General features: G+C 41.6%; 1 protein-coding gene across 1 annotated transcript in view; it reads right to left on the bottom strand.

Moving 5' to 3' along the window:
• LOC126195599 (sorbitol dehydrogenase-like) overlaps positions 1 to 14,629 on the bottom strand; it is a 64,935-nt gene extending 50,306 nt beyond the window's left edge. Inside the window, exons 1-3 of the mRNA XM_049934225.1 lie at positions 14,486 to 14,629; positions 5,329 to 5,365; positions 864 to 1,028 (exon numbers count right to left, since the gene is read on the bottom strand). Of these exons, the coding sequence (XP_049790182.1) occupies positions 864 to 1,028; positions 5,329 to 5,365; positions 14,486 to 14,629 (346 nt within the window). The remainder of the gene's footprint in view (positions 1 to 863; positions 1,029 to 5,328; positions 5,366 to 14,485) is intronic.
• Between the last annotated feature and the right edge of the window lie 787 nt (positions 14,630 to 15,416).

The following is a 15,416-nucleotide window of genomic DNA, read 5'->3' as shown; positions in this document are numbered from 1 at the left end:
AATTTTGGTAATACATTTAAAAATCTCCTACAGCAAACAAAATTTAAATTTGCTACACGACTATAAACTTATGTGATCAGGTTTAGTGTTTCATTGTTGGAACTGCAGTGCATCTAACATCGTACAGAAAGCAGAAAATTCTGAAAATAGTGCGTTAAACATGAATAAAATATTTATACGGCAAAAATCTACTCCATTGACATAAATTCAATTCAGCTAAGGAACTTTACAACATTCCTCCTTACTGGTAAGCATGCGACTGGGATACATACTAGATGTTACAACTGTTTATTCATATCACTAATGTTCTCTTCTAGCATGCAAAAATTGTGGAAATTATCAGAGTGTTTTCTATTTTATCCTTCAACAAACTAACGCCATAATATACTCTGATAAGTTCAAATTCATTTCATTTTATAAATATTTTTTTAACGAGGACAGCAGGGAAATTCGAGTTGATACGGAGGCTTACTAATAGTTTTTCTTCACGCACACAATTTGCAATTCGAACGGTAGAAGGAGTAAATTATATATATATATATATATATATATATATATATATATATATATATATATATATATATATATATATATATATAAATTATATATATATCTCCACCACACGTCTAGAGGTGTCTTATAAATTATAAACGTAGATGTAGGTGGTGTTCGGTGAGGAAGAGCCGGACACTAATGATCTATTGCCAATATAGCTTTGAACAGTACTGATTACCATGTAAATTAGGTTCGTTTATGTAATTATCCAAAGACAAAAATCGTCAGTTGTTTTCTTTACTGTACAGTTTTGCACCATGATACGCGTTTCCTTATGTCCTGTAATACTAAATTAGATGTATACTTACCCTCTTTCAAGTCCTTCACACAAGGACCAAGTTTTTCAACTGTGCCCGATGATTCGTGGCCAAGTACAATGGGATCCTTAACCACATAGTCGCCTATTCGACCATGCACCAGATAATGTACATCTGAGCCGCATATCCCAACACTGCCCATGCGTATAAGCACTTCTGCAAAATACAAAAATTTCGATATTGTTTAAGCCAAGTTGCATCGTTTAACTATAACAGGTTTCTGCAGTGTTACACTAATATACCTATAGACCGAATTGCTCATCTTTTTTTACTTTTTTGTCATTATATAAAGCAGACCGAAATACTTATCCCATTTCGATACCGACTAACAAACTGTAGCGTTTATGTGTAAGGCATACAATATACGAAACATCTGGTGGTGAAATATAGTGTTATAATTAGCCATTTCCTTGCTTAACTCATTTCTATGGAATACTTATATTTAAGTACAACACACATCAAAAAAAGTTTTGCATCGCCTCAGTTCCGAGAGTTCCGGAAACTGAACAGAAAATTATAACATAGATCAACGTAAACATCATTTCAGCCCTTTCTATTGCTCATGAAAACCTCACGTTGCATGTTGTACTACCATACAGCGAGACCTTCAGAGGTGGTGCTCCAGATTGCTGTACACACCGGTACCTCTAATAGCCAGTAGCACGTCCTCTTGCATTCATGCATGCCTGTATTCGTCGTGGTATACTATCCAAAAGTTCATCAAGTTACTGTTGGTCTAGATTGTCCCACTCCTCAATGGAGATTGGGGTAGATCCCTCAGAGGGGTTGGAGGGTAACGTCGACCATAAAAAGCCCTCTTCAGTCTATACCAGGCATGTTCGATAGGTCTCACGTCTGGAGAACATGCTGGCCACTTTAGTCGAGCGATGTCGTTATCCTGAAGGAAGTCATTCACAAGAAGTGCACGATGGGGGCGCGAATTGTCGTCCATGAAGACGAATGCCTCGCCGATATGGTTGCACTATCGATCGGAGGATGGCATTCACGTGTCGCACAGCCGTTACGGCGCCTTCCATGACCACCAGCGGCATACGTCGGCCCCACATAATGTCACCCCAAAACAGCAAGGAACCTCCACCTTGCTGCACTCGCTGGACAGTGTGTCTAAGGCTTTCAGCCTGACAGGGTTGCCTCCAAACACGTCTCCGACGGTTGTCTGGTCGAAGGCATATGCGACACTCATCGATGGAGAGAACGTGATGCCAATCCTGAGTGGTCCATTCGGCATGTTGCTGGGCCCATCTGTACCGCACTGCATGGTCTCGTGATTGCAAAGGTGGACCTTGCCATGGACATCGGTAATGAAGTTGTGCATCATGCAGCCTCTTGCTCACAGTTTGAGTCGTAATGCGACGTCCTGTGGCTGCACGAAAAGCATTATTCAAGATGGTGGCATTGCTGTCAGGGTTCCTCCGAGTCATAATCCGTAGGTAGCGGTCATCCACTGCAGTAGTAGCCCTTGAGCGGCCTGAGCGAGGCATGTCAGCGACAGTTCCTGTCTCTCTGTATCTCCTCCATGTCCAAACAACATCGCTATGGTTCACTCCGAGACGCCTGAACACTTCCCTTGTTGAGAGCCCTTCCTGGTACAAAGTAACAATGCGGATACGATCGAACCGCGGTATTGACCGCCTAGGCGTGGTTGAACTACAGGCAACTTGAGCCGTGTACCTCATTCCTAGTGGAATGACTGGAACTGGTCGGCTGTCGGTCCCCCTCCGTCTAATAGGCGCTGCTCACGCTTGGTTGTTTACATCTTTGGGCGGGTTTAGTGACATCTCTGAACAATCCAAGGGACTGTGTCTGTGATACAACATCCACAGTCAACGTCTATCTTCAGGAGTTCTGGGAACCAGGCTGATGCAAAAGTTTTTTGATGTGTGTGTAACAACAATGAACTTTTTGCCACTTCTGTTACGTGGCAGGTTACGCCCAAACTGTCATGTAACCCACTATTAAATTTTAAAAATGTGTTACATGACAGTTTGGGCATAATGTAATATGCTGACCCCAGTAGCCAGTGCAGCCAGTTCTTTGACGGTACTTGAAAACTGCAGTCAGTATTCACTATTGTCAATGATGTGCTGCCAACAACTTCTTCTTCTCCTTTCCTCTTAATAGGGTGTTGCAGACTTGTTATTTCTGCAGCCTTGGTGGCTTTCTTTGGCTGGCTCGTTGGGGAGCTTGTTTGGTGCTGGAAACATTCTCTATGCTGACATTGTACAGGGTAATGGCAGTTTCCTATATCCCCACAGCAGGAGTATAGGTGAGGGCAGAATGAATTCCATACAAACTGCACTGTGCGAGACACGAAAAGGAATCCTTCTGGCTAGATAAGACCTGAAGGCCAGATGAAAACTTTTCATAGAGTATCAGACCGTGGGACCAGCCACTGGAAAGTCGAGGTTGAGCTGGACTCAGAACTTTCAGCCACTACTGCAGCTGTCTTCCATAAATACACCGCTTAAGGGTGGTAAGAATGTGCCACTAATGCAGCCATCGAGACGAGGGGAATGCAAAGCTAATTAATTTGCATCAGATTTTCATTACACAGCTAGTTGCACCCATCACTCACTTTGGCGAAAGTGTTGATGTTCGTTGTTGGTTGTCCCGGTATCTTTTTTTAAATCACTATCCTTTGGGTACTCGTTGGCCGTGTCCTCGATATAGTATCATATTATGTTTTTGTGTGTCCATATACCTGCACCAACCCTTTAATTGGTGTTTGCAATCTCTTGTGTATTTATTCAATGTATATATGCCTGCTTCAGTGAGCAAATCATTTTGCTTGATTTTTATGGCAATAAACCAGACTGTTACAATGACCACTCATTTACTTTTGTGGTTCGATGAATTCCTTCATTAAGATATTAACGTGACGTGAGGTACCCATACTTTCATGCTTCGCTGGGACACAACTAATAGTTTCCTTTTAAATAAGATGTTATCCATTGCATGACGTCGTTTCTCTTAAATCTGCATGATCTTATGGAGAGCTTCCCATACCTGCAGGTCACCAGGGATCGAATCTACAGCAGCATAAGGGTATACTAAACTGCTCAACCGACACCTCACACTTCCAAAGCTCAATTTAATATATTTACGAAATATGAGAATTATTTTTCTAGATAATGTTGCCATCTATTCAATACACTCTAAATTTAGATTGTTTACTTATATTTCTTTACTTTACTCATCCACAGTATTGTGATAGGAAGATATAGCAAGCCACGTTTCTTCTGGCAGAGGTAATCATAGCCCTTATCTATGGGATAGAATATTGTTGAAATTTTGACAAAATGGTCATTTCAAATGAGTCAGATGATGCAACAAAATGATTTTTCTCCAGAAAATACCATAATCACCACAATTTTCGATACATTGGAAGAAAACTAAGTAACTACAACTTATCAAGATTTATTCAATAATTTAGGCCTTGTTCTCTTCAAACATAGAGAAAGTTTACACATCTTTTCTCCCAACTTGTCGACTGGTGGCTAGTGCAACGATATACAAACATTATTTTAATACCTTTAATGTTGCAATGATAGTGACACACCATAGGTTCAAATGGCTCTGAGCACTATGGGACTTAACATCTGAGGTCACCAGTCCCCTAGAACTTAGAACTACTTAAACCTAACTAACCTAAGGACATCACACACATCCATGCCCGAGGCAGGATTCGAACCTGCGACCGTAGCGGTCTCGCGGTTCCGGACTGTAGTGCCTAGAACCACTCGGCCATCCAGGCCGGCCACACCATAGGTAATTACATCAATGAGGAGTTGAGAAGATGTTACGAAGTAAGTGATTACCTAAATGGCTTCTACTAAGATTCCTGTGATGATACATCCCACCATCTTTAACCATCTAATTCTCTTTCTCTAACGAAGGAGATGTATGGATAAAAGTACTTCTGCCAACATTGCTCTGGTTTCCAGTGCTATTGGTTTTTCTAGGTTACAGTAAACCGTTATTTGATGACAGTTCAACTACTATTTGATTTTATCAACTGTCAGGAACAAATCAATGTTGACTGAAAGTCATACTAGAAGTGTTTTATTTGGCATATCAAGAACAAAATATTGGCCGATGCATTATACAGGCTTGTGTATTTATACAGAAATGTCTCTCTGAATACTATTCACAGAAACATATTGGCATATACAGTGATAGAAGGCCTACCAAAGGAGTGAAACTGTTAGTTTTATGATTCAAATGAAATGATAGCACAGTATTTGATGAATTTTCCTCTTTTTTTTGTTCATAGTAAAAATTTAAACATAATAAGTATCAAATGAGGAGAGAACGAGTTATGATAATATTAAAATTATTTTGTAAATAATTCATTGTGACTACTGCCTAATTGTGTGTAGTAAAAAATAAATTAAAATTACAACTAAAAATATAGAGAACGTTCACTATAACTTACGGTTTTCCTTTGGCTCTGGTGGCATAGGTCTCTTTTCCTACAAGAAAGAAGAAGAATATCAAGTTCAAAAACTAACTCACTTTCAGGAATAGAAGATTATAGAAATAATATTCTGTGTAGCCTCAGATCACTCATCAAGTGCAAGACCTTATATAGAAGGAAAGCAGACTCTGTATCAAAATTTGAATGCTGATGAGCTGCCCAACAGTGACATGCAATCGCCAAATTACAAATTTACTCTGCACTTTAGGTAATGGACACCTTTCACTCAAATGCAAAAAGGACATAAAGTATATCTACACCGAATTACACAGTCACATCAACACATATTGATTATTTCAGGTGTATTCATTAGCAAATGATAATTATAATGTTGACTATGTGATAAGATATGTAAAAGAATTTTAAAAAATTGGAATAATCATAAGCTGATGCAAATAATTTTTTTCTGATACGCTACTGCCAAATTTATGCACAAATAGAATTGAAGTCTTCAACCAATTCTCCGGCAATAAGAAAGTATTTAGAAGTCAATAGAGGAATTTGCTCATGTAACCACATACAGTCACACTGACAACTTCGAGAAATGCAACTGTCTCTGACAATAGCAGCTCACAACAAACTAAACGGATATAATATAAATTACAACGAATCTACAATAACAAAACTAATTTTATATGATCTTGAAATCAAATATTTATTGAGAAATATTGTGTATAATTTGAAACAGCCATTTTATCACCGTGTTATATGTTTGAGTCCATATATAAAATGATATACACATTGAGGTTTTTTATCTTGAGACAACGAAATATCTCATAAACTATTCATCGAAAAACGGAAAAATACATGTTCAATATTTTTAAAAATGCTACCCAGCATTACCAACGTTGATCCCCTGACCCACCCACATGGGATTGGGGTGGAAAACATTGAAATTTTAAATAGGAACATTCCATTTTATTTTAGAATTGGAAACTCTAGGAAAAAATGCGTAATTTTTGTACATAGTACTTACGTCGTTGCGTGATATATGGCACTGTAATCTACAAATAACACAGTTGAATTTCAAAACGGTAGTATCTCGAGAAAAATGAATAGGATCAAAAACGTAAAGACAGGCGTGTGTGCCAAACGACTCAGTGTGTTGTGGTTTTCTCCTTGTAGCTGTTTTGAAACACTCATTCATTAATTATTTTATTTGATCTCATTGGTTGTATGTCGTCCCTCATTCTTAAGTACGTTCATCCATAACGTGACTGCGATGTTAGTTGGAATGCAAGCTATTACGGTAGAAGAGAAAATTGTCAGGAATGTCTACAACGCTCAACGTTTTCCAAACAGAGTGCGATCACGTGGTGCCGAGTTAGTCGACATTTCTCCACTGAGAGAACTAGACAAGCACGAGAAATGAACCGTCGAAGGGCAGTTGCTGGAGAGAATAAATGAACTGCGATATTAGCTGCAGTGAATCATAATCCCCACATTAGCACTGGGCTATTGATCGTGAATTAGTCAAACTACCGTTTGCCGAAGTTCCCTCCGTCAAGAATTCGTGGCAATGATTTTCAGAATCAAATATCATTTCGCCAGTGGTCACTTCAACAAATAAACAGAGATCCAAATTTCTCTTCTCGAGTGTTGTTCTCTGACGAGTCGAGCTTCACGAACAACAGCACACTTAATCACACAGCATGCACTGCTTGAATGTGGAAAACCCTCATTTATTACCCAAGTTGAACATCAGATCCGTGTTGTGTGAATGTTTGGTGTGGAATAATCCCTGACAAACTCGTTGGTCCATTCTCTGTCGATGGCACCATAAGTCGTGATAAATATCGAACTTTCTAGGAGGACGATCTTCCAGTATTGGTTGCAGACGTTCCCTTGCACTCTGAAAAACAATGTGGTTCCAATATGGTAGTTGCCCAACATGCGATCTAATACTTCCCGTGTTGCTGCAGAATAAAGTTATTGTGTAGCAACACGGGAAGTATTAGATCGCATGTACAATCGTCGGTAGATCGGAAGAGGCGGTCCATTGTCTTGGTCTGAAAGATCATCAGATCTTACTCGCCTGACTTTTGTTTGGAGGTTAGTTGTGAGTTTTTAACTAAGTGCGCAATAATGTGATCCAGCGTCTCCCCAGTTCATGTCAGAATATTACGTCGGAAAACACTTCTCAATTGTGTCGAACCATTCCATGGATGGCAAAATAACTGCACAGAGGTGGACGGCGACATTTTTGAGAACATAAAAGCGAAATAATTCTTACAGGAAAGCATTTGGTGATGGGCAAGAGGACACACCTCACACGAGCACGCCGTTGACGAAAGGTGGGGAGCGACGCCTCATACAAGCTTTTTTCGCAATTACTGAACTCATCTGGTTTTCATTTTTTCTCCAATGCATTTTCTTAACATAATATCGTTTTTAAACTCAATTTTTTAGTCGATCATAGCGCCATCTTTCACGCAACGAAAAAAGTGGTACTTAGGAAAGTTATGTATTCTTTCCCGTACAATCCGAATCTACGATGAAACTGAGAAGTTCCTATTAAGATTTCAAAGCATCTTCCCCGGCCCATTCCGATGGACTGCGGCAGGGGGATCAACATTGGTATTGCCGTATTTTTCAGCTTTTTAATCCGATGTGTAGTTTTCGAGATATTTCGTTGTCTCAAGATAAAAAACGCGTCCGGTGTATTGACACTGCATCACAGCACCACGATTGATTTTAGTTGTATTTACCTGGGAATTTTATGTAACTATTATATTTTGGATATTATGAAACGGGGAAGTAGAGAAAATACATTACAACGTCTCGTGGCTCAACCCAGATAGGGTTCAAGTCACATTGGTGGTCAACAATAGGTGGACAAGGGTGTACAGAACAATTCAAACTAAATCGTCTTTCTCATGAGATGAAGGCAATAGTCCGGAGCTAAGCAGTTTTCGTAAATACAAGAACATCATATTTGTGAAATATACACTGCTTGACAATGGCTAAAAAACAAAAATATTGTTAGACGGGAAAGATCACAGACAATAATGGACGATATGGAACACAGTACATACATAATAGAGGTGAGGTAGAGTGGTATATGTACAACAAAAAATAGTACAGACTTCACTGCATGGGAAACCTTGATTCCACGCATAAATACACTCCTGGAAATGGAAAAAAGAACACATTGACACCGGTGTGTCAGACCCACCATACTTGCTCCGGACACTGCGAGAGGGCTGTACAAGCAATGATCACACGCACGGCACAGCGGACACACCAGGAACCGCGGTGTTGGCCGTCGAATGGCGCTAGCTGCGCAGCATTTGTGCACCGCCGCCGTCAGTGTCAGCCAGTTTGCCGTGGCATACGGAGCTCCATCGCAGTCTTTAACACTGGTAGCATGCCGCGACAGCGTGGACGTCAACCGTATGTGCAGTTGACGGACTTTGAGCGAGGGCGTATAGTGGGCATGCGGGAGGCCGGGTGGACGTACCGCCGAATTGCTCAACACGTGGGGCGTGAGGTCTCCACAGTACATCGATGTTGTCGCCAGTGGTCGGCGGAAGGTGCACGTGCCCGTCGACCTGGGACCGGACCGCAGCGACGCACGGATGCACGCCAAGACCGTAGGATCCTACGCAGTGCCGTAGGGGACCGCACCGCCACTTCCCAGCAAATTAGGGACACTGTTGCTCCTGGGGTATCGGCGAGGACCATTCGCAACCGTCTCCATGAAGCTGGGCTACGGTCCCGCGCACCGTTAGGCCGTCTTCCGCTCACGCCCCAACATCATGCAGCCCGCCTCCAGTGGTGTCGCGACAGGCGTGAATGGAGGGACGAATGGAGACGTGTCGTCTTCAGCGATGAGAGTCGCTTCTGCCTTGGTGCCAATGATGGTCGTATGCGTGTTTGGCGCCGTGCAGGTGAGCGCCACAATCAGGACTGCATACGACCGAGGCACACAGGGCCAACACCCGGCATCATGGTGTGGGGAGCGATCTCCTACACTGGCCGTACACCACTGGTGATCGTCGAGGGGACACTGAATAGTGCACGGTAATCCAAACCGTCATCGAACCCATCGTTCTACCATTCCTAGACCGGCAAGGGAACTTGCTGTTCCAACAGGACAATGCACGTCCGCATGTATCCCGTGCCACCCAACGTGCTCTAGAAGGTGTAAGTCAACTACCCTGGCCAGCAAGATCTCCGGATCTGTCCCCCATTGAGCATGTTTGGGACTGGATGAAGCGTCGTCTCACGCGGTCTGCACGTCCGGCACGAACGCTGGTCCAACTGAGGCGCCAGGTGGAAATGGCATGGCAAGCCGTTCCACAGGACTACATCCAGCATCTCTACGATCGTCTCTATGGGAGAATAGCAGCCTGCATTGCTGCGAAAGGTGGATATACACTGTACTAGTGCCGACATTGTGCATGCTCTGTTGCCTGTGTCTATGTGCCTGTGGTTCTGTCAGTGTGATCATGTGATGTATCTGACCCCAGGAATGTGTCAATAAAGTTTCCCTCTTCCTGGGACAATGAATTCACGGTGTTCTTATTTCAATTTCCAGGAGTGTATATCATTGGAGGTCCTCCCCATCACGAACTATTCTACTAGATACATATCTGAAAAACGCATAGTCAACTACTCCTTTAATCTTGACCACAGTTCTTCTACACGTACCTCTCCAGAGTTAAATGTTTAAAGTTCCTTATTTCAGACGCTAGAGGCTCTTTACCTACTTGTTTTAGTTGCTCTTTGTAATTTGGTGTTGTGACAATCGCCCATGGTCATTTATAGCTGTTTCTGTATGGACATCCTCAAAGAGGTCAGATCTAATTGCTGCCATTGGATCCAATACATTTCCATCATAAGTGGGCTTCTGGACTATCTGTTCTAGATAGTTTTCAGAGAAAGCATTGAGTAATGCTTCGCAGTACGTCTTGTCACGCCCAACACTTACAAAATTGTAGCTATCTCAATTGATTGTTGGATGATTTAAGTCTTCTCCTACCACGCCCAACACTTACAAAATTGTAGCTATCTCAATTGATTGTTGGATGATTTAAGTCTTCTCCTACGATTACAGTATGTCTGTGGAACTTACATACTAGCGAACTGAGTTATTTTCTATGGTTTTCGGTTACACATGATGGTGAGAATGTTGCTTTTTAGACAGGTCCATTTATAAGTTTATGCCCACCATGGATACTGATTCTCACACAAATAAAGTCCCATTCAGCTTCAGTTTATATCTCGGTAGATTTAAGATTCTTGTCTACCGCTTCCTTTTCCATTAGCCTACACGTAAATTTTCTCCAAAAATCGCACATCTATCACTTTCGTGTTTAAACCAGCTTTCAGTACTTAGCAATATTTGAGCTCTACTGATTCTTAAGAGCGCATTGAAGTCTAGCACTTTGTTGTGAATGCTTCGGCAGTTAATCATTAAGTGTTTATTTGGAACTTAACACTGATACTTCCGAGTCACCTACAGCTGACAAGAAGGACGGACTGGATGGTGATTCACCTAATCTAAAAAACCTTGTGTACACCCCACAAAGAGTCAGCTACCGGTGTACCAGCCTCTGTCGTGTAGTGCAACCTGACAGACTTAGAGAGACTCTACAGTTCTCAACCTTATGGCATAAGACCAGGAAGTCGTAGCCTAGCTTATCACAGAACCTTTGAAGTGTGTGGTTCAGTCCTTCCACTTGACCCAGAATCAGGGGGCACGATCAGTTCTCTGAACAGTGCTGTAAACTGTAAACTTCGATGAAACTTCATGAGCAAGGCTGGTCCTCGCACCACATTCGCTGGTGTGATAAAAATATGATCGTCAAGTCCAGAAGCCCAGTCGACAGGCATCATTTGTTCCAATGTGGACTGCAGTCTGCAGTTAGTTGCACCCTGTTCCCTTCCTGTCAGGAAGGTCGCAGTTCGTAGTAATAGACGGCAAATCATGGAGTAAAACTGAAGTAATATCAGGTGTTCCCCAGGGAAGCGTCCTGGGACCTCTGCTGTTCCTGATTTATATAAATGACCTGGGTGACAATCTGAGCAGTTCTCGTAGGTTGTTCGCAGATGATGCTGTAATTTACCGTCTAGTAAGGTCATCCGAAGACCAGTATCAGTTGCAAAGCGATTTAGAAAAGAATGCTGTATGGTGTGGCAGGTGGCAGGTGGCAGTTGACGCTAAATAACGAAAAGTGTGAGGTGATCCAGATGAGTTCCAAAAGAAGTCCGTTGGAATTCGATTACTCAATAAATAGTCCAATACTCAACGCTGTCAATTCAACTAAGTACCTGGGTGTTAAAATTACGAACATCAGTTGAAAAGACCACATAGATAATATTGTGGGAAAGGCGAGCCAAAGGTTGCGTTTCATTGGCAGGACACTTAGAAGATGCAACAAGTCCACTAAAGAGACAGCTTACACTACACTCGTCCGCCCTCTGTTAGAATATTGCTGCGCGGTGTGGGATCCTTACCAGGTGGGATTGACGGAGGACATCGAAAGGGTGCAAAAAAGGACAGCTCGTTTTGTATTATCACGTGATAGGGGAGAGAGTGTGGCAGATATGATACGCGAGTTGGGATGGAAGTCATTAAAGCAAAGACGTTTTTCGTCGCGGCGAGATCTATTTACGAAATTTCAGTCACAAACTTTCTCTTCCGAATGCGAAAATATTTTGTTGAGCCCACCCTACATAGGTAGGAATGATCATCGAAATAAAATAAGAGAAATCAGAGCTCGAACAGAAAGGTTTAGGTGTTCGTTTTTCCCGCGCGCTGTTCGGGAGTGGAATGGTAGTGAGATAGTATGATTGTGGTTCTATGAACCCTCTACCAAGCACTTAAATGTGAATTGCAGAGTAATCATGTAGATGTAGATGCAGAATAGCCTCTTCGGCATGTTGTAAAAGGCCACATACATACACACTGAGTGCACCTGGTATTCTTTCCCATTCGACACTGCCATTTGCCAGTGGAGCACCATTATTAGCTGTATGTTTGAACGGCCAACGATTAACAGCCCCTACCCTTTTGTATTTGATTGGCCTTGAACGGAACACAGCAGGTTTCCCCAACAGGTGCAGTGGAAGACAGTACTTCGAACTTGTTTGTTGGAGTGATGGGTGTGACACCCTGACTTTTCCTCGGTCTCTCCTTCCGCTGTGCAGGGCGCCTATCCCTACGATTGACGTATCACTAGCCGAGTAATGATAGATCCCCTATTTCCTGTAGAGCAGAGAGGATAGCACTTGAGATACGTTTGGTTTTCTGGTACACGACTTTTGGGAGCCCCACCGACACATTCATTCCCAGCAGCTTTCAGTAGCTTGACAATAATCATGGCGATTCCCAGGTGCTTGCGAAGTCCCATATTCGACAACAGCATTCACAGTGGGGTTGTAATGTGCTTGTTGCAATGTTTTCAAAAAAATGGCTCTGAGCACTATGGGACTTAACTTCTAAGGTCATCAGTCCCCTTGAACTTAGAACTACTTAAACCTAACTAACCTAAGGACGTCATACACATCCATGACCGAGGCAGGATTCGAACCTGCGACCGTAGCGGTCGCGCGGTTCCAGACTGTAGCGCCTAGAACCGCTCGGCCACTCCGGCCGGCCTTGCAATGTTTTACACAACGGTAAACAATTACTAAATTTAAAATAAGTTTGCTAATTTCCTTTTCATTTCTTGAGCTGAACAGAACTAGTTATGACACTTTATGTAAGACACAAGGAAGTTACTGTAGTTTAAATGTGTTATTGTTTGTCATTACTAAGCTAATCTGAATTTGGTAATTAATTCGGAATTCGCATAAAATAGCTACTTGAGCACCTACTAGGTGTGATTTAGAACGGTAAATGTCGCATCTCTCCGTTGCAAAACTCAGTGTGCCGTTTGATGTGAGGTTTGATCTCGTTTACTTTCCTGGCGACTTGAAATAATAAAGAGTTCTCGGATTTCCCCCTGCATCAAGTTCGCCAAAATGGCGCGATGATTCGATGAGTGTCACTCCTGTTATCTTCTGGTGTATTCAAAAAGACTCTACATTTCTCTAGTCATTTTTATCGTAAACATAACAAAATCAAAATGTAATGGGTAGGCAGTCAAATTACAAACAAAACCAATAAATTCATTTTTCCTAGCAAAGAATTTGCATAAAAACCTCTCGAAAGGATCAAAGCATCGCTAAGTTTTTTATACACAAAGTGAAATCTGTATATTCTAGCCAAATAATGTTAGTTTGTATTTGCAACTACAACATTACAGAGCATAATTCTGTCACTGACATAAACTTCAGAAAGTACTTATGTCACTAAGTTAAAAAAAAATCTGACAGTGTCATCTATTGGGTCTTTGGTGTACTAAGAAACTAATAACGCCATCTATTGGTTATTTGATGTACTAAAAACTACGCCATCTGTGGCTATATGGTGTACCACGCGATGATGATCATGTCAGTGAGATAAACATTCGAACTACTAAGCTGAGAAGACTATCTCAGACAAAATTTTAAATAATGTTTTTCTGTATTGCGATTTTGATTAAATAAGGCCTAAATTTTGTACCAAGCTACGCTCAAGCTATCTGTGAAAACCTCATTAAATTTCTCCTAGTAGTTTTTTATTATTAGCATGTTCAGACAGACGGACACGGCGGTTTAGGACAAAATTTAGATTTCACTATTTTCTTTCTGTGATCCGATTTTGATGAAATAAAGCCAGTATGTTGCCACAATCTACACTCAAGCTTTCCGTGAAAACTCAATAAAATTTCATCTAGTAGTTTTGGAGATTAGCTTGTTCAAACAAACAAACAGAGACATATCATAATTTTAAGGCCTTATTTTATGTTTTCGTGAATTCTTTTAAACTTAAGAACCCAAATGCGAAAACGAGAAATCATGTAATATATCCACTGAAGATGCCTATTTAAAAAGGCTGAACGGTTCTGGATGTACAAATAAAAATAAAAATTAATGGGCAGCATTAAAATTGAGTTATCTTGCTAGCTACGATTATGTGTGGTTACGCTATACATTAGTGGTTAAGAAGATCTGCTTTGCTGAAAGAACGTCCAGTACCGCCTATGTATAGAAATAGTGTATGACACGGATGAGATGAACTCACTACGCGTAAGTCGTTGACAGCGCAGAGAACAGCGGCCAGGTTCTCCGGCTTGTCACAAGACGCGTTCCTGACACTCCACACCCTGTGTGGAATGCTGGCAGAAGTGAGGATCCGGCGTGCTGCCCTGGCCAACTGTGGCAGCATCGTGGAGTCAGCTTTGTGCTGCTAACTTCGCCGTGGACTTCCTTCCTGCGAAATTGAGCATTGACTGTGGAAGATGCAAGTCAGTATTCTTCTACAATGAAAGTTTCAAAAGCAATTACACTCACCTCCTGCTGTCTCCCACTACAATTTTTATTTCTGTGGAAGAAGGATGTTTTCTTCCGTGGCACCACAGTTTTTCTCTGTATGTTATCGATGGAACCTGCATCTGCAAATTTTGAATGAGAGTGAAGAAACGAAGATTAAAGTATTAAGACACTGAATATTCATCACATGCAATACACATACCAACAGTAATGTACTTCGATTACTTTTTGTTAGGTAATGATTTAAGAATAATTCCAATCCCAAAGAAAGCAGGTGTTGACAGATGTAAAAATTACCGAACTATCAGTTTAATAAGTCACTGCTGCAAAATACTAACGCGAATTCTTTACAGGCGAATGGAAAAACTGGTAGAAGCCGACCTCGGGGAAGATCAGTTTGGATTTCGCAGAAAGGTTGGAACACGTGAGGCAATACTGACCCTACGACTTATCTCAGAAAATAGATTAAGGAAAGGCAAACCTACGTTTCTAGCATTTGTAGACTTAGAGAAAGCTTTTGACAATGTTGACTGGAATACTCTCTTTCAAATTCGAAAGATGGCTGGGGTAAAATACAGGGAGCGAAAGGCTATTTACAATTTGTACTGAAACCAGATGGCAGTTATAAGAGTCGAGGGCCATGAAAGGGAAGCAGCGATTTGGAAGGGAGTGAGACAGGGTTG

The sequence above is a fragment of the Schistocerca nitens genome, chromosome 7 (genome assembly GCF_023898315.1).
Source record: "Schistocerca nitens isolate TAMUIC-IGC-003100 chromosome 7, iqSchNite1.1, whole genome shotgun sequence".
Classification (NCBI taxonomy): domain Eukaryota; kingdom Metazoa; phylum Arthropoda; class Insecta; order Orthoptera; family Acrididae; genus Schistocerca; species Schistocerca nitens.
Note: the sequence above shows the minus strand (reverse complement) of the source record. Positions and strands in the feature narration are given on the sequence as shown.